The sequence below is a fragment of the Marmota monax genome, unplaced genomic scaffold, assembly GCF_021218885.2.
Source record: "Marmota monax isolate L192 unplaced genomic scaffold, Marmota_monax_Labrador192_F-V1.1 WCK01_AAM20220418_F8-fsc00064, whole genome shotgun sequence".
Lineage (NCBI taxonomy): Eukaryota > Metazoa > Chordata > Mammalia > Rodentia > Sciuridae > Marmota > Marmota monax.
Genome location: NW_026694542.1, coordinates 6,459,933 through 6,484,268, shown reverse-complemented (window position 1 = coordinate 6,484,268; position 24,336 = coordinate 6,459,933). Strand labels below are relative to the sequence as shown.

General features: G+C 35.5%; 1 protein-coding gene and 1 non-coding gene across 5 annotated transcripts in view; one reads left to right on the top strand and one right to left on the bottom strand.

The window, feature by feature from the left end:
* Spag9 (sperm associated antigen 9) overlaps positions 1-24,336 on the bottom strand; it is a 134,094-nt gene that overhangs the window by 107,111 nt on the left and 2,647 nt on the right. For all 4 annotated transcript variants that reach the window (XM_046420624.2, XM_046420625.2, XM_046420626.2 and 1 more), the window contains exon 2: positions 3,284-3,404. In XM_046420624.2, coding sequence (XP_046276580.1) covers positions 3,284-3,404 — 121 coding nt within the window. The remainder of the gene's footprint in view (positions 1-3,283; positions 3,405-24,336) is intronic.
* Positions 22,293-22,366, top strand: Trnat-ugu (transfer RNA threonine (anticodon UGU)). Its single transcript has one exon. It is a non-coding gene; the product is annotated as a tRNA-Thr (tRNA).

Sequence of the window (24,336 nt, the reverse complement as noted above, 5' to 3'; positions counted from 1 at the left end):
TGGGATTATATTTAAATGTAACAAGATAAAGACTAGGGAGAAAAGTTCAATGTATATATTTAGATTTCATAGCCCCAGTTAAGGATTAGAGGAAAATAGAAGAAAGTGAGAGAAAAACAATTAGAAAAAACAAAAAGACTCCAAGATCTCAAAAGCAGAGGGAATAAGTTCCAAAGTATTAATAATAGAGAACTCATTTACAGCCTCACTTGGTGAATCAAAAAATTTAGTTATATAAACTCTACATCTGAATGGTCAATTTTACTTAACCAAAGTTGTACGTTCTTTAATTGGTATTTTTACATTCATTTTTTAGTTTTTTTAGGTGGACACAATATATTTAATATTTTTATGTGGTGCTGAGGATCAAACCCAGTGCCTCACGCATGCCAGGTGAGCACACTACCACTTAAGCCACATCCCTAGTCCCTCTTTAATTTTTATTTAGACACCAAGATAAATTTCAAAATGGGATAGAGACTCACTGGATAAATTTGTGGGAAGATATATTAATAAGAAAAATAAAGTTTTCAGATCAAATTAAACTCAAGACCTAATTCAATATTTAATATAGAATTTACTCCTTCCTTCCCTAGAGTATTATCAATTTTAAAAGGCACCTAATTTTTAAAAATGTCTTTGAATTACAATAAAAACATGATAATACTTTTTGGAAACAATAAAGGAAAAAAATAGTCAAATATTTTCCAAAAATAGGTGGGATTATATTTAAATGTAACAAGATAAAGACTAAGGGGAAAAGTTCAATGTACATACTTAGATTTACATACTTAGGATACAACAGAATGTGATGATTTCCAAAAAGTTGAATGTGCCTCACTAGACTGGACACTGAGATAAATAATTCTCCTAAATTGACTATTTACCTTAGTTAAGAAACTGGGTTTTTTTTTATTCTTATTAGAAGGAACACAAAATAAATTTTTAAATCTTAGAATCAAAAGGCTAATATGCCTATGAACAAATGAGTAACTCATTCCATTTACTTTGTTTAAAAAAAAAAAGCAGCAGTATTTTCTCTGAATGTGACAGATATTGTACTATGTATATATGTACTATGACATAAAAAATGCAATTTCAATAAAAGGTGATTCTTCCTCTTTCTTTCCACACAAGCAGATTACTTAATGCATAAATGGATTTTAAATAAGGAATTTCTTTCCAAGTCAAAAAAATGTCTACTGAAAACTTGGCACTTTTTAGAAATCAAGAAAAAATTTAATATTTTAAACAAATGAAAATTAGATTGACTCTGCCAATTGTGCCTTTAATGTTTGGTTCTAAAAATACTATCTAATACCCAATATGAAAATGAGAATTAAAACATTCTTTTTTTAAATATATTTTTTAGATGTTGATGGACCTTTATTTTATTCATTTATTTATATGTGGTGCTAAGAATTGAACCCAGTACCTCACACATGCTAGGCAAGTGCTCAACCACTGAGCCACAACCCCAGCTCCTAAAACATTATCTTTGCTAGCTAAATTTTCTTTTTTGTTAGGGAACACTCAACCCTTAAAATGTTGCAAAAGCTTGCATTTGCCACAAGACAGTTTTTCCAGATGAGTGGTCCACAGTAATGTGACTCCAGTTATGTAAGAGTGTATGCACCAAGTAGTCTATGTAGAACCTAGAATAGAATCATAGCAGTTGCTCAATGTATTCCATGTTAACCAAGGAAAGGAATATAATTCTAGGTATCTTCAAGCCTAAATTGACATAGATATATGGCTCATTTTATTGGTATTTGTTACAAAATATCTATTAGCTCTCTTCTATGATATTGCTTAATAGTCATATGAATTTTTTTTTAATTCCAGAATGAACTCCAGGTTTCCAGTGATTTTGATTTAGCTCTATTAGGTCCTTTTAGAGGTTTAGAAGACACACACTCAGTTCTCACATACATTCCAAGCCTGGTGGCAAAAGCTACTCATCATGAATGGCAGTCCATTAACAGCAGGTGTCACTAAAGAGCCTCAATGGTTGATGTGGGAAAGAGTAAAACTGCAGACCATCTCTTGTTCCCTGGAATTCTGAAAGTTTACAATACTGTGATGGAAAAGCAGAGAACTCTCTATTTACCTATGTCAGATATGAAAATAGGTCATGAAGTTTCTCACTTTTCTTTTTGTAGTTTTGACTTGATTAGGTCTATTTTCATTAGCCAAAAAGGGGAAACCAACTTTGAGGTTTGAAACAATTACTTTTTTAATTTTTTATTTTATTTTTTGGTACCAGGAATTGAAACCAGGGTTGCTTTACCATTGAGTCATATCCCCATCCCTTTTTATTTATTTATTTATTTTTGTTACTTTCTGAATCTGGGTTTTTTTTTTTTAACAATTTTTCATATCTCTGTTTGTATATAAATTATGTTGACACCCAATTCAAGTCTTCATACATGTACTTTGTATAATGATGTCCATCACATTCCACCATCCTTGCTAATCCCCTGCCCCCTCCCTTTCCCTCCCACCCCTCTTCCCTATCTAGAATTCATCTAATCCTCCCATGCTCTCCCTCCCTACCCCACTATGAATCAGCCTCCTTATATCAGAGAAAGGCCATCCCTTTTTATTTTTGAGACAGGTTCTCACTAATTTGCTTAGTTAGGGCCTCACGAAATTGTTGAGGCTGGCCTCGAACCTGTGATCCTGCGTCAGCTTCCTGAATTGCTGTGATTACAAGTATGTGCCACCATAAACTGCTAAAACAATTATTTTAAAAGTCAAGAATAACATGAAATTATATTAAATTATATATTAAAAATAAAATTAATCTGAAAAAAATGGACTTCTGTTCCCTTAAATACCCTTACATTTCAATTAGAAGGGAACAAAAAAAGAGACTTCATTTTTTTATATATACTTTCAAACTTGAGTTTCTCTTACATTTTTAAACTTCAGAAACATACAGAAACAATGCAACTTTGTGTACTTGATCAAAATTAGAAGAAATGATCCACACATACGCACATGCATAATGGATATAGTAAAATATTAACTACAAATGGACTGAAAACTAAATTGAAGATGTGAGTCCTTAAGTATTTTTGATTTAGCCATTTCTGCATACGTGGGTACTATGTGAAAAGTGAAGAAAAAGAACTAACCCCAACACCCAGGTCTTACTTTTGAGTCTGGGACAACCATTTTAAGTATATATTTGGAACTCTTTTCAAATGTCAAGGTGAATTATTGTACTATTAGGTTCACTCTTTAACGTGTATTTATGTGCAGACATATTTTTACTTACTCTGATCAGCATAGTTTTTTGCTTTGAGTTCAAGTTGTCTTGTTTGAGATTCTAGAGATTCCACTCGGGTCTGTAAATCCTTTTTTTCCTGTTCTTGAGAATCTTCAAATTCAATGAATTTCTAATAAAGAACAATACACATTTTCATTAGAGAAATGAAAATCTTTTTTACATTCTCAAATCCTGTGCTTTCTATTATCAAGAATAACAAGTATTAACTACTTACAGAAATCTCAGAATTGTAAATTTAGTTTCTCTATAAAAATTACACCTAAAAACCTCCAAATACAGAAGTATAAATATGACAAAATAACAGTGTTTTCCCTTCATATAATAAGTATTTCAAAGGAAATACACATGTCCTACTACAAACATATAAATCCATTAGCATACTTACATATTCATCTTGAGCACAAAACATGATTTTTAATATATAGTATGTATAATGAAAAATAAGAAAATAATGAAATAATAAAATTTGTTAATGAATTATGTGATTAATAAGCAGTCTTGGGGTTGGGGGTATAGTTCAGTATCTCTTGCCCAACATGCAGGAGACACTGAATTCAATCCAACACAAATAAAATAATAATAAAATAAAAATAAAATCAGTAGTAAGTGCTCTTGATTGCACCTGAACCACAGTGTTTAAATTTCTAAGAAGAGGTCAGGGGCTAGGAATGTCTCCAATAACCAAATTTATAGTTTGTTACACCTATCCTCAAGGAGATAATAGTTAAATGCAATCATTAAATCTCGGTCTTCATCTTACTTGATATATCAACAACATCTGACAACTCATCACTCACTCCTCCTTAAAACACTTTTTTTCTCATTTAGCTTCCAGGATTTTTCCTTGTTAAGAATTTAATTATTCTAAAATTCTACATAGCTGCTCTTCTCAATCCTCTTGACTAGTTCCTTCTTCCCAACTTCTTCCCATTGGTCTTTAGACAACTTTTGTCTTCCTTTTTCACTTATTCTTTGGTGATCTCATCCATTTTCACGGCATTAAATACTAACCATATGCTGACAAATTTCTATCTCTAGCCCAGACCTGAATTTCAGATTTGAATATACTATAATCTAATGGACATTTTATTTAGATGTCGAATAGTCATTTTTAAAAAATATTTTTAGTTAAAAAAATATTTTTAGTTGTAGATGGACACAATACCTTTAGTGTATTAATTTATTTTTATGTGGTGCTGAGCATTGAACCTAGAGCCTCACACATGCTAGGCAAGCATTCTACTGCTGAACCACAACGCCAGTCCCCTCGAATAGTCATCTTAAACTTAGTATGTCTAAATTAGTGCACACCTGTAATCCCAGCAACTCAGAAGGCTTAGGGAGGAAATCACAAGCTTGAGACCAGCCTGGGCAACTTAGTGAGATCCTATATCAAAATAAAATTAAAAAGAATGAGGGTTTGTATAGCTTTGTCGTAGAGTGCCCCTGGGTTCAATCCCCAGCACCACAGGGGAGGAAAAATTTTACTATCTATGGTCATTTGTTCAGGCCCAAAACTTTAGAGTCAACTTTGACTCTTCTCATTCTCTAATACCTCCTCCTATCCGCAAATCTACCTCAGATCCAATTTTTTTTTTTTTAAGGGTAAAAGCGTAGCATTTATTCAAGTGAGAAGAGACACAGCTTCCACAGGGCAAGAGGGGACCCAAAAGGGTTGCCACTTACGCATAGTAGTCTAGGGGCTTATACAGTTACTAGTAGACATACCAACCAATATCTATGATAATCAGGTCTTGGAAAAGTACCAGTGCTATTGGTCAAAATCTATGCTAAACAGGTATGGGAAGATGTTAAGGTTTTGGCAAACCCTTGAATCTGTAGACTTCATTCAGACAGGTCCTGCCTTTCTATTCCCATCATCTGGGACAAAAGAATTGACTGACTTTTTATAATGTTTCTATATTTTATAATTTATTATTTATTTTATGTATTTTTATGTGGTGCTATGCCTCTCATGTGCTAATTTCTAATTTTTATAATGTTTCATATATTTTATAATGTTTCTTGGAGTGGTCTTTACATTAAAAAAGGCTTAAATGGGGTCCATTACCTATCTTATTCATTCCCCCCCTTCAGAAGAAGTGCCCCTAACTGCCATTAGGGGAAGAAGGGATGACCTCTGCCTACACAGCCTGAAAAGGGGTGTTAAAAAGAGGATGGTAGTCAGGGTCCTTCTACAGAGGCCTATTTAAGGGCCCCCAGTAGGAGTTTGGTTTTGGGTTCCATCTGTAAAGCCATTTGTAGTCTGGGCATCTCACATATCAGGGTAGTCCAGAAGTCTATGGTGGCAGTTGGTGACTGGATAAGATATACAAAGGGCCAGAATGATACTTTCCAAAGGATCCAGGATGAGCCCTCAAAGATGAAACTGGATTTTCAGTCTCTGCAGCTACAGTATTGCAGCAGAGCCCAGCTGCCCACCAGTGCCCCCTTTCCAGGCTCTTGTTTCATGAATCTGAAGGATAAAATCTACAGATGAGCAAGAGTGAATGTAAAAGAGTAAAATTTATTCAAATGAGAAGAGACAGAGCTCCAGTAGGCCAAGAGGGGACCCAAGAAGGGTACCTCCAACCATTTTTTTATCATCTCCACCCCCCACCCTTGTCTATGCCACCAATATCTATTGCTTGGATTATTGTTATACAATAGCCTCTTTGTTGGTCTCCTCACTTCCACCTGGGCCTCTACAATACATTCTCAACTAAGTGTTAGGGTGATCCTTTAAAAACTAATTCAGATTAGGGCTGGGGTTATATAACTCAGTGGTAAAGCACTTACCTAGCACATGAGAGGCATAGCACCACATAAAAATACATAAAATAAAGGTTTATTGTATTCAACTACAAGTAAAAATCAACAAAAATTTATTAAAAAAATTAACTAAGATTATTTTCTCCTGCTCAAGACTCTCTGATGTTTTTTATATTCTTCCCCGTAACCCTTACCATGGCCTCCCAGGACCTAGACAATTTGCTCCCGCCATCCCCTTACTTCATTGATGTCATCCCATATTTATTCCTCCTCCTAATTTATCCCTTCTTCTCATTCTCTGATTCAAGGTTCTAGCAGTTTTTTCAACACTCTGAGCCTTTGCATTTGCTTCCTGCTGCTTGGAAATTTCATCTTCCAGATATCCAAATGGCTTGCTCCCTCCTCACCCTCCTTTATGTCCTAACTCAATGACACTTTCTTTAAAAACAAGCAAATAAACAAACAAGACCTTAGCAAGATCTTCTTTGGCCATCCTACTTAAGACTGTAATAATCATTCCCTATCTCCCCTCTCTGCTTATTTCCTCCAGAGCACTTCTCTCCATCTAGCATGTTATATATTTCAGTAATTTTTCTTATTTATTATGTGCCTGTCCTCAATAGAATGTAGGCTCCATGAAAGCAAGGACATTTGTTTTATTCACTGCTACAATCCTGGTACAAAAAATGATGACAGAACATAGCATATTTTCCAATATTTGTTAAATGAAGGAACCAATAAATGAATAAAACTTTGAGTAATCTGAAATCCATATAGAAAAATATTATAAGTCATACACAAAACAAATTTGGCTTCTCTAAATATACACCAATTTTAACATTCAATTTTCAGTCCATTATCTATGTTATTTGTCCTCAAGCTTTTCAATCACTATAGAGAAAAAAAATAATTTTTTTTCCCACACACATTGCCTTCCTTTGGGGAAATTCCTCTACCCAGTTTCATATTAATTATATTAATCATGTAATCTGATTGGTACTGACTCCATCTCCCTAAGGGGAAATGATCTAGACTGGTTAAGGTTCTTTCTGGGACATCTACCAGTTATTAGAAAAAATACTACCTGTTATGGCTCAGATACAATTTGTCCCTATCAAAATTCATTTTGAAATCTGATTCTCAGTGTAGCAGTGTTGGAAGGTAATAGGACCTTTAAGAGGGAATTAGATTGTTAAATTGGATAAAATACCTTTGTTATATAAGGACACTGCTCTTGAGGAATTGGATTAGTCAATCCAAGAGCAAGATGTAAAGCAAGTGAGGCAGTCCCTCATATTTTGTCTCTTCCACACATGCCCACTTGCCCTTCCACTTTGGGACATGAATTGAAGCAAAACAAAGCCCTCACCAACTGCCCATCTTGGATTTCCAAATGCCACTAGAACTGTGAGCCAAAATAACTTCTTTTCTTTATGAATTATCCCATATCAGATATTATGTTACAGCAATAGAAAGCAAACTTAAGACACCACCTTCTCCTCCTCTGGAAGCTTAAAACTTCTAAGAACTTAGCACATGTAAGCTCCAGACTGATCTCTTATTCCAACATACAAAGAGAGCAATCCTGAGAAAAAAGACAATATAGAAGAAAACAAAAGAGAAAGAAGAAAAATTCAAATTGTGTGTGTGTTTTAATTATATAAACCAGTAGATTTCTTCTTAACATCAATTTGTTCGAGCTGTTTTCTATCACAAGAATGTGAAACATCCTAACATAGTCATCTGCTTTCCCTCAAAGGTCATCTGATCCTATCTTTTCCTGATTTTTAAAGCTTGAAACCTACAACCTCTAAAACATTGGTCTTTAATCATTTGAGAATCCACAGTTCCATTTGAAAATTTGATACATCTATAAATCATGTTTCCCCATTAAAAGATGCCCTTACCCACCCCAAACTCTATTTCCCTTAGGAGGCTCAATGACCTCTGAAATCTTTCTACAAACCCCATGTAAAATAAAGCAATACAAACAAACAAAAAAACAGGTTTAATCAACAGGTTTAGAACCTCTGTCTTGTATTTTTCTTTCTTTTTAAACATTTTTTTTTAGTTGTAGAGGGATACACAATATCTTTATCAATTTATTTTTTATGTGGTGCTGAGGATAGAACCAGTGCCTTGCACATGCTAGAAAGCACTGTCACTGAGCTACAGTCCCAGCCCTGTCTTATACTTTTCTATAAGAATATTCCATATTTGTGAGGCTTCTGCAAAAATCCAATGAAAAGCCATTCTTTAGTTATCCAGAATATTAATCTAAAGATGACTATATATAGGAGAAGTAAAGGTTTATAGTAAACATAAAGAGAAGGAAATTGATAAGTTATTCATTAATTCATGAGCTTCTACTAGCTAATTACTATATGCCAGATGAGTATCTTACTATCTATCCCTGCCTTCAGAAAAGCTACAATCGAATGCAGGCAGAAGGTATAAGTTAACATTAAATAAAAAAGCATCAACTATGAGGTGTGCTAAGTTATTTCAATACTTTGTCTATATATATAAGTAAAAAGTAACAAATAAGAAAACATAATTACTTTATGACCTGCTTTGAAAATGATGTTCCTGGGCTAGGGCTGTAGCTCAGTGGCAGAGTGCTTGCCTAGCATGTGTGAGGCACTGGATTTAATCCTAGCACCACATACATACATACATACATAATCTGAAACTCAAAAAGAAAAGAAAAAGATATTCCCAGTCAGCCGAGGTAGCACATGCCTGTAATCCTCCCCAGTGACTCGAGGTTGTTTGTGTGTGTGTCTATGAATAAAATACCATTTTACAGAAAACAGATGCTTACCAAGTAACACTTAAAATGCTGTGTTATTAAACTGCTAACAAAAAACTTTACTGCTACTCTGCTTATTCAGAATTCCTTTCCGACTGATAAGAGAAACACCACAATGGATGCACGGCTCATGTCTGCTACGCTTCTTAGGCACCCAGTTTGGCTGCAGAAAAACTTGAATAATCACTGTTTAGCAGTCACTATTCAATATAAGCTTACTCTACGGTTATTACTTACAATACCAAGATAATTCAAGCTTCAAAATTTTTCACAGTTTGTAATACTGGGGCTTTACATCTGTATCACTTTAAGTAAAGATGGAAAAAAAAAGAAAAAAATTTTTTTGATGATGTCATAGACCACCAGGACTATTTATCTCTAAACAGAAATCTTTTTTCTACAATTTCCTTTCATGGGAAAAGGCTGGAAATAATGAAAATGAAAATATTCCAAAGTAACTCATACTTCTAGGCCTTTCCTTAAAACAAATTAAAACAGATAAATGTAGAGACTCTAAATGAAATACTATTTGTGTTTTCTTTCTTCATCCAAGTAGTAACTCTTAAACTTTTTGGAATTATGAACTCCTTTTAAAATATAATGAAAACAGATCCTTTCCCCCAGAAAGATAAACATAAAACAAAACTATACAATTTCAGTGCATCTTCAAGCTCAAAAGACTTTTTCCCCATTTATAAAGATTATAAATATGGATTTTTATTAGTGCTTTATAGTTATACAAAATTTTAGGATTCATTTTGACATGATTATACAAACATGGAATATAATTTGTTCCAATTCAGTCCCCAGTACTTCCCTATTCCCTCCTCTGCTCCTACCTGTTGTTCCCTTTCCTCTACTCTGCAGGTCTTCTTTCTATTTATTTAATAAATTAGTGCTTTATAGATACACATAAAGGTAAAATTCACTGCAGTATATTCATACATGTACATAGTATAGTTTGGTCAATTTTATTCCACCATTCCTCCCTAAATGTTGATTTTTATAAAATTATTTTTTAAAGAATTCTCTCTATTCTTGAAAAACTCTAATTTTAAATGTGTATTACACTGTGGGTAGTAGAGTGCCTGCTTGGCATCTGTGAAGCTCTAGGTTCTACCCCCACCACCAAAAAACCAAAAAGTAGATTATGTTTTTGTTTGGAATGAAAATGCTTTAAATTCTTTAAAATGCTAATCACTAGAGGCATCTTTTATAAATTTTATTTCTTTTTTCTAATAAGTTATATGTGACAGCAGAATGCTCTTTGATCATTAATCACAAATGGAGCACAATTTTTGACTTCTCTGTACCCAAAGTAAGGTCACACCATTCATGCAATCATACATGTACCTAGGGAATGATGTCCATCTCATTTCAACATCTTTCCCATCCCCATTCCTCCCACTACCCCTCTTTTCCCCACCCCATCCAAAGTTCCTCCACTCATCCAAGCCCCGCCCCCCCATTATGGATTAGCATCTACTTATCAGATAAAACATTTGGCCTTTGGTTTTTTGGGAGCTTACTTTGCTTAGCATGATACTCTCTAACACCATCCATTTACCTGCAAATGCCATAATTTTATTCTCTTTTATTATTGAGTAATACTCCATTGTGTATTTATACCACAGTTTCTTTATCCATTCAACTACTGAAAGTAATCTAGGTTGGTTTCACAGTTTGACTACAGTGAATTGTGCTGCTATGAACGTTGATGTGGCTGTATTACTGTAGTATGTTGTTTTTAAGTCTTCTGGGTATAGACTAAGAAGTGGGATAGCTGGGTCAAATGGTGGTTCCATTCCAAGTTCACTAGAGGCATCTTGATCACACTTGGCACTGAAAGTTTAGTAGGCTAAACTTCTTAATAGCTTTCAAAGAGTAATTTAAAAACAAGTAACAAGTGACCTAAGTATGCTAAATGGTTAACCAAGATAAAAATCAATCAAATAGGCAAATTTGAGGTCAATGTTTTATGAAATATCATTGACAATACAGCTATCTCAGAAAAAAGAGTTTCTTGAAGGTAGAGTAACTTAGGAAACAGAACAGTGCTGACAATACTCCCTCTATATGCAAGGGTTCAGCATCTGTGGATTCAAACAACTGCAGTCAAAATCTGGAAGCTAGGTGTGGTGGTGTATGCCATAATCTCAGCAACTCAGGATGAAGCAGGAGGATCACAAGTTCAAGGCCAGCCAGAGCAACTTAAAAAGGCTCTAAGCAACTTAGTGAGACCTTGTCTTAAAATTAAAAAAATAAAAAGGAGTGAGGAAGTAGCTCAGTGGTAAAATGCCCTGGGTTCAATTTCCACTGTCCCCCCCCCCCAAAAAAAAACTGCATCTGTACTGAACACAGACTTCTATTCCTTGTCATTATTCCCTATAGTCTTAACATTTTTTTTACATAGAATTTATATTGAATCCAATATCATAAGTAATAAAGAGATTATGTAATGGATTTGGGAGGATGTGCATAGATAATATGAATACCACACCATTTTATTTTTTTTTAAATATTTATTTATTTATTTTTTTAGTTTTCAGTGGACACAACATCTTTGTTTGTATGTGGTGCTGAGGATCCAACCCGGGCCGCACGCATGCCAGGCGAGCGCGCTACAGCTTGAGCCACATCCCCAGCCCCCTACCACACCATTTTATAAGCAACTTGAGCATCCTCGAACTTTTGTGTCCATGAGGTCCTGGATTCAATCCCCTCAAAGATACTGAATGACATAGAGACAAAAAAAAAAAAAAAAAACTTTTAGAAAATGTTGTGCTCCAGTTAGCACTAAGAATGGGATCCTAAGTCATATTCCATGTATGTATAATACATATGTATAATGTACTGTCATGTACATCTAAACAGAACAAATTTTAAAAAATTTTAACATAAATGCTAGTAATATGAAAGTAAGAAATGCCGATACAATCTTTTTCATTTTTGGTACCTGAGATTGAACCCAGGGGCACTTAACCACTGAGCCACATCCCCAGCCTTTTTTATATTTTATTTAGAAACAGGGTCTCACTGAGTTGCTTAGGGCCTCACTAAGTTGTTGAGGCTGGATTTGAACTCACAAACATGACATAAAAAATTTTGAAGAGATGAGCCGGGCAAGGTGGCACACATCTGTAATCGCAGGAGACTGAGGCAGGAAGATCACTAGTTCAATGCCAGTCTCAGCAGATTAGTGAGGCACTTAACAACTTAGCAAGACCTTGTCTCTAAATTAAAAAAAAAAAAAAAAAAAAAAAAAAAAAAAAATATATATATATATATATATATATATATATATAAATAAATAAAGACAGGGGGATGTGGCTCACTGGTTAAGCACCCCTGGGGTTCAATCCCTAGTACAAAAAAAAATATTTTTTTTTAAGAGAAAAATGGAATAGAAATGGAAGAGGTGTCATAAAATTGACTCAGATGCCAAAATAGAGCTCTTGGCAGAAAGTGGTTTGGATTCATGGCCTTAATAAAAGGGTCCTTCTTTTTCCTGGATGGGAATTAAAGGAAGAGTATAAGGAATACAATGAGAACTGTTTGTCTTCCCAAAACCCAACCCTTTCATATTATCAGAAGAGTTTAGCAATAAGTGGCATTGGTTACACTAAAAAAAAAAGTTCCCCAAGAAAACTTTCTTTCTACCCTTTTTCCATGCTCAAAGATTCTGGGTAGGCTAGGAGCTCATGTGAGTACTGCTGAACTTGTCTTCTTTTCACTCCCATAATTTTGACTAAACTAATTAAGATAGCACAAAAATAGAAACATATCCCATTCTGTCACTTTCTAAACAAATAAAAAATTGTTGTCACATTAAATAAGGCCATATACCTATCTATGTTGACTGTTGGGAATATAAACAATTATTTTATGACAGCCATCAAAGACACACAGTAAACATTAACAATATAACATGCTATGTCCCATACAGAAAACATGGAGGAACAAGTGACTAAATCAACTTTAAAAAAAGGAAAGCATTTCAGCCAACTCTTAAGAGGAATAGTTTACCTGAAGAAGTGGGGTAAAAACATTCCAGGAAGAGGTAATGGCACATGAGAAAGCATAGAGACATGAATGTCATGACATGCCCCAGGAACTACAATTTGGCATTAAAATTTGAGTAGGGGGCTGGGGATGTGGCTAAAGCGGTAGCGCACTTGCCTGGTGTGTGGCCCGGGGTTCGATCCTCAGCACCACATACAAACAAAGATGTTGTGTCCGCTGAAAACTAAAAAAGAAATATTAAAAAAATTCTCTCCCTAATAAAAAAAAAAAAAATTTTTTTTGAGTAGGGCCAGGCACGGTGGTGCACGCCTGTAATTCCAGAGGCTTGGGAGGCTGAGGCAGGAGGATCGTGAGTTCAAAGCCAGCCTCAGCAAAAGCAAGGCACTAAGCAACTCTGTAAGATCCTGTATCTAAATTAAATACAGAATAGGGCTGGGGATATGGCTCAGTGGTCAAGTGCTCCCGAGATCAATCCCTTGTACCCCACCTCGCAAAAAATAGAATTAATGTTCTTGCTGGATGTGGTGGTGCATACCTGTGATCCCAGAAACTCAGGAGGCTGAAGCAAGAAACAACGTGTTCAAAGCCAGCCTCAACAACTTGGTGAGGCCCTGTCTCAAATAAAAAATAAAAAGGGCTGTGGCTGTGGCTCAGTGATTAAGTGCCCCTGGGTTCAATCCCCAATACAAAAAAAAAAAAAAAAAAAAGAAAGAAAGAATAAGAATTAACAATCTTCTAATTCATTAACAATCTTCTAATTCATTAACGGCTTTGATAGAAAATATTATGTGTAGTCTGATCCTACTTTTATGAACTGGAGGAGTAAACAGGCATACGAAAGGGCTTGAGGGCATATAATAAATGACCAACAATAGTCATCAGCTGTGAGATTTAGTGTGACTTGACCTTTTTTCTATAACTTTATCCTTAAATAGTCTATAAAGTTTTGGGTTTTCTGTTTGTTTTTCTTTCATAATTAACAAGAATTATTTTTTTTTTTTTTAAAGAGAGAGTGAGAGAGATAGAGGTAGAGAGAGAGAGAATTTTTTTTTTAATATTTATTTTTTAGTATTTGGCAGACACAACATCTTTGTTTGTATGTGGTGCTGAGGATCGAACCCGGGCCGCACGCATGCCAGGACAGGAGAGCGCGCTACCGCTTGAGCCACATCCCAGCCCCGAATTATTTATATATTTTAAAATAATAAAGCAAGGAAAAATGGAAAACTCAGGCCTATATTGTTTCCAAAGTGAAAAAGCTGAACAGGAACCATAACTCATTTGCAATTCACTTTAGAAAAGCTTGGTATAGGGGGCTGGGATTGTGGCTCAGCGGTAAAGTGCTTGCCAAGCATGCTCGGGGCCCTGGGTTCGATCCTTAGCACCACATAAAAGTAAATGAATGGAATAAAGGTATTGTGTCCAACTACAACTAAATAAAATAAATATTAAAAAAAAGAAAAGAAAAACATGGTATATTATCAAATACAGTATTATCATTTAAAAATAATTGGGAGTGTTTTCTATATATAGTTAATTAAAATCAAACTCTGAAATGGGATATTGAGGGAGGAGAAAAAAAAAATCAATGGGAAGGGATAATTCCATTTTAATTATATATAACTATACACAATTTGTGAACTATATTAGCTCTGTTGAAGTCAAAAGCTAAAATACAAGAATGATTAATTAATGCAAGACTGGGACAGAATTATGGGTTCATTTCAAAAAACCTATATAAAACCTGTACAAAACAGATTCACTGGGCTCTGGTATAGTTTAGTGTAGAGAGCTTGCCTACCATGCAGGAAACCCAGGGTTAGACCCCCAGCATCACAAACAAAAACAAAACAATCCCAGAACAACTGGATTCACTATATAGACATTGTTTGTTCTTATATTTTAAACGTTTTCATCACAAAGGTTCCCAATCAGACGAGATGGTCTCCTTTTATTACTATAATTTGTGAATAACAATATTTTTAAAGCAAAGTAAATAGAAATTTGAAGGTTTGGGACTGGGGTTGTGGCTCAGCGGTAGCGCGCTCGCCTAGCACGAGTGGGACCCAGGTTCGATTCTCAGCACCACATAAAAATAAAGGCATTGTGTTGTGTCCATTTACACTAAAAAAATAAATTAATTAATTAAAAAAAAAAAGAAATTTGAAGGTTTTACCCCTAACCAAAGACATTTTGAAGAAGGAAAAAAAAAAAAAAGCTAAACTTAATGAATGCTGTGAGATGTCTATGGATATTTGTAGTTGATTTAACGTGACTTAACTTTTCAGTGGCATGATTATAAAGTTGGTCACCCTCTACTGTACTTGGCAAATATTAGAACAGTCATGATGAAGTTAAAGAAAAAAAAAAAGAAAAGGAAATCATGGGAGGAGAGCACCAGCTTTTCAAATTACAAAGCTATCTAACCCCCTGGAAACTGAGTCTACTCATCCCTAGTAAAGGAGAGTTTGTCAGGTCCTTCAGGTATGTTGGTAAGGAGTGTGTATATCCCCTCCCTATCTCTATTTGCCCTCTCATACACACAAACCTTTTTTAAAGAGTAGCAGGGAGTAAGAGCCTATAAATGTACTTTTGCTGGAGACATAAAAATATATCTTGGGGCTGGGTTAGAGGTAGAGTGCTTGCCTAGCATCCACGAGGCCCTGGGTTCGATCCTCAGCACCACATAAAAAAAATAAAGTAAATATGGGTCCATCTATAAGTAAAAAATAAATATTTTATTTATATATACATATAACATACACACATACACACAAAGACACTCCTTTCTCCTTTCCCCTCTCAGGAACTAATGGGCCAGCACCAACAGTGTATAACTTCAGACAGAACTCTCCTAGGAGCAACTAGACACTGCTTAAAAAAAAAAAAAAAAAAAAAAAATGCAGGACAATACAGACTTACATCAGAATCTAAAAAAGAATAAGCTTTGTGGTAAAGCAAAATGCCTGCAAGTCCAGATGGCTTATAGGGACTGTTTTACCCTACTGTTCTGGAGAAAAACAAATACTCTGAAAGGCAAGCTCCCAAAGTTTAAAAAAAAAAAAAAAACTTTCCAGAGATTGTTGCACTTTGGAATAAAGAAAGATGCAGGCGGGAACCCTTTAAATAGTACTTTCAAGTATTGCCAAATATCCACCAAGATATCTAACCCCGATACTTACCCTGTCATGGTGTGTGGGGGATATTTCCATTTTATTATATAATTATTATTAAACTCAATTAAATGCAATTGCTTTTCAGCGTAGTCTTTTTACTTTTGGTTTGTTTTGGGGGGGGGTTATTTTTGTGTGTTATGTTTTTTTTTTTGGCCCTAGGGATTTAACCCAGGCCCTCACACATGCTGGGGAAGCACTCTACCACTGATCTACATAAAGCCTTTTTTAGTTTTTATTTGAGACAGGGTCTCACTAAGTTGCCAAGGCAATCCTAAAGCTTGTCATCCTCCTGCCTCATCCATCCAGCTAGCTGGATGACAGGCATGCATCAACACAACTGGCTCAGTTTTATGACAGAAAAGAAGATGGAAGATCATGTTAAACAACACCTAAGGGATATCCCCAAATTGAAAATGTGAAAAATTTTCTAACACAAATGATTTGGTTTCTTCAAAACTTGATGTCATGGGGGAAAATACAACATATATTAAAAATTTAAAGCTGGTATAGTGACACATACCTGTAATCCCAGCCACTCGGGAGGCTGAGGAAGTTCAAACCCAGCCTCAGTAACTTAGCAAGGCCCTAAGCAACTCAGCAAGACCCTGTCTCTAATAAAATATAAAAAAGGGCTGGGGATGTGGCTCAGTGGTTAAGGGCCCCTGGGTTCAATCCTTGGTATAAAAAAAAAAAAAAAAAGACATATAAACCAAATGTAAACATACAAACCATTGTGTTTGGATCCTGAGTGAAATAATCAACTATAAAACTATATGAGACAAATGGGGAAATGTGAACACTGATTAAATATTAAACGTTATATGGAATAATCATTTATAACATTTAGGTGTGATAATGGTATGGCACCTATTTTTTTTTTTTAAGCCCTAGAAATACACTAATATGTAAGCTTTGGTCTGCTTGAAAAATATGATGGAGATGGTGAGGGGATGTAGGGAGGTTCACATGAAACAACACTGGCTTGATGTTAAAAAAATGAAGTTGAGTCATGGGTATACAGTAGCTTGTTACATTATTTGCTGTAACCATTAATCTTTGGATATTTCATTAAGTTTAAAAAACTTGGAATTACTCATGGCATTTAAGTTAATATGGAAAAAAATTAATAAGAATCTCTCATTAAAAAGCAAATAAAGAGCTGAGTGTGGTGTTGCATGCCTGAAAACCTAGAAACTCAGGAGGCTGAGGCAGGAGAATCTAGGCCAGGCTCAGCAACTTAGTAAGGTCCTGAGCAACTTAGCAAGACCCTGTCTCAAAAAAATAAAAAGGCCTGAGGATGTAGTTCAGTGATAAGTGCCCTAGGTTCAATCTCTAGTGCCAAAAAAAAAAAAAAAAAGCAAATAAATATATAAACATTCACAAAGATGTATGCAGGGATATTTATTGCAAATTTATTTATAACAGTTAAAAAATCAGATTCACGCTTTGGAAACTCTGTAATACAGAAGTGGTGTGGTGAATAAGCAGCTGAAATCAGGAGAGATGAGTCAGTATAAAATCCCCAGGTAGTATCCAGCCCCATCTATAAGTGGCCAGTTGGCTTTCTATGCTCAGACACAAGAAACAGGAAGTTTAGTAAACCCAACCAGAAAGATTTTACACTAGGAAACATTCTAGCCACAGCCAAGCAGGTACCAAATGAAGAGAGGAAGTAAGTAAAAGTCTATACACAGACTAGTAATACTTTTAGCTGCTTTCATCCAGCTTTCCATAAGGTATAGCTAAACTTATCTACCATTCACTCCAGCCACATCTCAAAAGAAATTATCCTTTCTCTGAAAGAACTTAAATGTCTCCAAGAAAGGCCAGGGGCTACTAAAATCTAGAGTCCCTATAGGCAATAAACTGCAACAAGGCACACAAAGCTTCTGGTCTTCCTTTTTTAGTGCCTCACTTTTAAAACATACAGGGATAATTAGGGGTTATCAGTTGGTTGAAAACTATAACCTTAAAGAGAGAGCACAAAGCTAGCAAGAAAAAAAAAATGGGACTCTGAGGACACAGACAAAGCAGGGAACAATGAAAACTATAATTAATATATTCAGAGACCAAAGAAAAGTCACTGCTCTCATGAAACCAGAACAGCATGTTATTTTTTAAAAAAGGGTAGGGAGGGGGAAAGCTAGAACAGGAAGATATCTTGGAAATTATTAAATGAAGAGAATCAGCACTTTTCTTATCTTTCTTATATAAACTACACCTCAGGATAACCAGTTGATGAGGGGAAATGCTCCTTTATAAGAAAATTTAGCTAATAAATGCTTAGGAATAACTGGGTTAAAATAGCATCATTTTCAAACCCTTAATGAACTAAAATGCAATATGGAGTTGCTTTTCAGATTTTGTTAATTGTCTCATAACTGCTTTTACAATCAGGATTCAAAGTCTATGCATTGCATTTGGATAATAAATCTCGAGTGTCTTTTAAACTATAGACTTCCCAGTCCCCCCTTCACCAAATTGATGACCTTATGATGGAATATTATAAAGTCATTAAAAAGTATAATTTGAAATGGCACAGTGGCACACAGTTACAATCCTGGTAACTCAAGAGGCTGAGGCAGGAGGACTGAAAGTTCCAGCCAGCATTAGCAACTTAATGAGGACCTAAGCAACTTCCTGTTTCCAAAATAAAAAAAGGCAGGGGGTGGGGAGGCTGGGATGTGGCTCAGTGTTTAATTATCCCTGGGTTCAATTCCTGGTACCTCCCCACAAAAGAAAGAAAAACCACAAAAAAGAAAAAAAAAAAAGTGTATCATAAAAAAAGACCCAGAGTCTCCTGTATGCTGAGCACTGAGCTATATCCCAAGCCTTAATTTTCTATTACTTTGTGTCATCATCATCATCTTTTTTTTTAAAGAATGAAGAAAGTTTTGTGCGTGCAGTAAATGTAAGTTTGAGTTTCTCATAAATAATGGTCCTTGAGGTTAAAGGGAAGATGGAGAGAGTTATAATCACAAACACCCTGACATTTTTTTCCCAGGTACACAGGCCCAACCTACTAGCACTTCTTTCACCCAAACTCTAAAAGCCAGAGAGGATAGGTATTCTGTGGAAGTATATGAGACAGGCATAATTCATACTTGGGTATTCATAATTCTATTCCAGAATTAAAATCTAGATGAATAAAATTAGGCAACAGAAGAGCAAAAGTGTGCTAAGCAAAGAGATGGTTTTTATTAAGGCCTGGGAAGAATACATTTTGTGAAACAAAATCAAAGTATTCATTATGGGTCAGAGACAAGATAAAGAGCAGCTCAATCCTAGGGTTATATATGTTGGGAACTAAGTCCATTTCAAGAACTTTAGGCAGAGCCAATTAAGGGCTTTTTTTTTTTAATATTTATTTTTTAGGTGTAGATGGACACAACACAATGCCTTTATTTTTATGTGGTGCTGAGGATCTAACCTGGGTCCCACCTGTGCTAGGCGAGCGCTCTACCACTGAGCCACAATCCCAGCCCATAAGGGCTTTTTTAAGTATAAAATTATCTGATTAGATTTCCCTTTTAGAAACACTGGCAATACAAAAACAGAAAAATCAGTAATTTATTCAGAAATATTCACTCTGTACTTCCTATGTGCCAGTTATTGGGATATAATGTGAATGACACAAAGTTCACGCTCTGTGGAGTTTACATTTGAGGTGAGAGATGTTGGTAGCTTGCACCAGAATGGCATATGTTAATTATTACAAAGAATTAAAGAGGACTGAGGTTGTGGCTTGGTGGAAGAGTGCCTGTCTAGCATGTGTGAGGCACTGGGTTTTATCCCCAGCACCACATTAAAAAACAAAACTAACTAAACATAATAAAGGCATTTTTTTTTTCAAAAAGAAAGAGATTCCAGAGATAGTTAAAAGTTGGGAACAAAAGAAAGTAAAACAGCAATCCTGTACAAGTCCCAGCTTTTTCAGAGGCCAAGGCAGGAGGACTGCTTGAGCTTTTGAGTTTGTCAAGACCAGCTTGGGCAACTTCGTAAGATCACATGTCAAAAAAGGAAAAAAGGGCACTGGGTTTATAGCTCAGCAGTAGAGCACTTGCCTTGCACATGTGAGGCACTGGGTTCAATCCTCAGCACCACATAAAAATAAATAAAAATAAGATACTGTGCCCATCTTTTTTTTTTTTTTAAGAGAGACAGAGAATTTTAATATTTATTTTTTTTTTTAGTTTTTCGACATACACAACATCTTTTTTTTGTATGTGGTGCTGAGGATTGAACATGGGCCGCACGCATGCCAGGCGAGTGCACTACCACTTGAGCCACCTCCCCAGCCTCTTGTGCCCATCTTAAGAAAGAAATCTTTAAAGAAAAAAGATGAGGAGGGAGAAGGATAGGACAAGGAAGAAAAGAAAAACAAAGTAGAGAGAGACAGTGAGGGCGATTTCCAGGATCGTAAAACAAAAATAATAAGCAGTCTTGGGGGGCAAGTTAAGTTTTGTTTTGTTTTGGTACTGGAAATTGAACTCAGGGGGGATTAATCCCCCAGCCTTTTAAAATATTTTATCTAGAGACAGGGTCTTGCTGTGTTGTTTAGTGCCTCACTAAATTGCTGAGGCTGGCTCTGAACTCATGATCCTCCTACCTCAGCTTCCCGAGTGTGCCACCACGCCCACACAAATTCAGTTTTGGTCAGGCTGGAAGACATACTTGTCCAATAACTAATGTAATTTGGATCCAAAACTTGAAAGAAAAGATCTTATCTTAAGGTTCTTAATAAGCAGTCAGTTGCATAAGGAAACAACCTTGTCTGTTTTACTCAAAAGTATATCTCTGATGGGCACAGTACCAGGCACACAGTTGGCGCTCAATACAAGTATCTGTTACATGAATGAGATATGCATTCTGAGATAATCAACCAATGGTAAATGAACCTATGGGAATGGAAAATATCTGCTAGGCAGTATGCAGAGGGAGAACTAAAGAGGACCTTAGAAATGCCAAGAAAAAATCAATAAACAACATTAAGGAAAATTTAAGAGTGGTCAGATAGGTAAAAGGAAAATCAAGAGATTTCAGATCTAAATAATTATTTTTATGAGATGAATTATTTGCTGCATGGCAGCTCAACCTTTTATAAACTTGCTTGTTCCATCTAAAGTGCTTGCCTCTTTAGTCTTAATCACATCACCCTATTTATCTCCTACATGGAATCTATCAAACCTAAAATTATTTGGAATCAGGTTTGCTTCACCACTGAGCTATATGCTCAACCCTTTTTAATCTTTATTTTAAGATAGAATTTCACTAAATTACTTAGAGTCTCTCTAATAATCTGAGATTACAGGCATGCATCACTGTGCCCAGTTGAGCAATGTACTTTTAATTTTTCTTAATGTTTGAAACTTTTCTTAATATAAAGCAGAGAGGGCTGGGTGTGGTGATGCATACCTACAATTCTAGCTACTCGGGAGGCTAAAGCAGGAGAATACTACATTCAAACCCAATCTGGGTTTGAACTTAGACTCTGTCTCAAAAAAAAGGGATGGGGATGTAGCTCAGTGGTAGAACACTTGCCTAGGATGTGAAATAGGAAATTAAACAGAAAATAAAATACAGTGCTATTTTCAAACCAATAATTAAATGTTACTGGCCAAGATTTCAAAATACAAAATATAATTTACAAACATATTTGTGAATATCAGCTTTTTAAATATATATGTTACATAAATTATTAAACTGGGTCTATATTGGATATTTCTTTCTTTTTAATTTTTTTTTTAATATTTATTTTTTAGTTTTCGGCAGACACAACATCTTTATTTGTATGTGGTGCTGAGGATCGAACCTGGGCCGCACCCATGCCAGGCGAGCGCGCTACGGCTTGAGCCACATCCCCAGCCCTATATTGGATATTTCTGATCTCAGCCTAATTATTTTGGTAACAGCTGTATTCATTATGTGTGCTGAGCAAAGCAAAAAAGGTGTTTTCAAAATAACTCAGCCATTAGTCAACAGAACAAAAAAATACAACTGGCTAGGTTCTAATACCAGTTCTCCTCCAAACCTTAGGTATGCAGCCTATAGTTAAAGGTAAACTTAAGATTCCAGAAAGTAGAAACCTCCCAGTATTTGAGTATGTGACATGTACGCTAAAGACTGAACCCAGAAGCACTTTACTACTAAGCTACATTTCCAACCTTTTTATTTCTTTTTTTTTTTCTTTTTAAATATTTATTTTTGGTGGGCTGGGGATATAGCTCAGTTGGTAGAGTGCTTGCCTTGTATGCACAAGGCCCTGGGTTCAATCCCCAGCACCACCCAAAAATAAATAAATAAATAATGTGTATTTTTTAGTTGTAGTTGGATGCAATACCCTTATTTATTTATATGTGGTGCTAAGGATTGAACCAAGGGCCTTGCGTGTTAGGTGAGCATTTTACCCCTGAGTCACAACCCCAGCCCCCAGCCTTTTTATTTCTTATTTTGACACAAGGTCTGGTTAAATTGCTTATGGTGACCTTGAACGTGTGCCTCAACTTCTGAGTTGCTGGGATTACAAGCATGCACCACCAAGCTTGGAACCTCCTAGTCCCTTAAACACAGAACTGAATGAGTGACCTATAGTACACACTCTGGCAATCTCATGAATTGTCCTATATTTATCTACCTTCTGACTAGAAGTCCTGGGCCCAGTTGGTAGCATACCCAATTTTGTATTCTCTTTTGTGATCTTAACTAAGTCAAAATGTGAATCTCATATAATGGTATCTCCCTTAATATCAATAACCATAGATTTCTTAAGGTTAAGAAATAATAAGGGGTTAGGGATATAGCTCAGTTGTTAGGGTGCTTGCCTTGCATGTACAAGGCCTTGGGTTCGATCCCCAGCACCATACACACACAAAAATAATAATAATAATAATATCTATCCTAATTAATGTATGAAATGTCAAGATCACCTATTAAAAAAAAAAAAAGGATCTATCTTAAGAATTAAAAAATGGTTAACTGGGTCTTGGGTTGTGGCTTAGTGGTGGAGTGCTCGCCTACCATGCATGAGGCACTGGGTTTGATCCTCAGCATCACATAAAAATAAAATAAAGATATTGTTTGTCCACAAAAAAAATATATATATATTTTTTAAAAATGGTTAACTGATTATCATTTCAAAAGGTAATCACCAAGCATGTGCACATACACCCCTTCAAAACTGAGTTCACTTCAGAAAATAAGGATAAACTAGGGGCAGGGGCACATCTATTCTGACTGGAGCCAGTGTGAAGCTAGTTCAAATGATTCAGCAAGAACAATGACATTTTGAAAAATGAAGTATGTTTTAAAATGTATTAGTTTTACATACGAAATAAGGTAGGTAATACAGAAATCAACAAAGCACTAGAATGTACTTCGAGCTCTCTAAATCTTAAGATTTCAGTGAATAAATAAAGATGTAATAATATTCCAGGTGAAGCTCTGAGGGAAGAGCATTTTGGGGCAGGAAGCAGCATGGGCAAAGGCATATGACAGGGTTTGAATAAGGAATGGAAAGATAATGTGGCAGGGAGCCCAGAGAGGGAGAAAATATGGCCAATTACTTGATTAACATTTGAAACTAGTCTAAATCTATCTAAAAATCAGTCCTCCTTTAGGTGTTTGGGTTATTTTTGTGTTTTTGTTTTGTTTTGTTTTGTGATGCTTTGCTTAAACCCAGAGTGCCTAGCATGCACTCTGCCACAAAGCTACATCCCCCAACCCCTGGGAAGTTCTTACGACTCATTAAAACAGCAACTGACACACACACAAAAATTCAAACAAAAGCAAAGAAAAACAAGTGTGTCTTCAACTGAAGTCCTATCATTATAATAAAGATTAAACTTTTGACTCCTTGTTAACAATTCCTGTAAGCAAATGACTATTGCACCTCACAAGCTCCTAAAACATTCTTACCATTTATATATGCTCCTAAATTTACACAAAGGTGCTCAGAATTTATTTTACACTCTTGTGATGGACAATTTCTATGTTTTCAAATTACTTTTGCTGTAAATACCCTGAGGCACTTTTTGCTATAATAGTAGACTCTTACTCTTCATGTTAAAGGCACAAAACAGGAAATTAAACAAAATTAACTCTGCATATTGACCTAAGAGATTGAATTTCTAGATGTAGGCAAAATTTGTTTTAAGTCTTCTGATTTAAGATGAAGGCTGATAATGAAATGGTTTTAGGTTTGTGGTCTGGGAGTTGGCTCATCTAACATTATTTCATCAGTGTTCTCCAGTCATGATCCT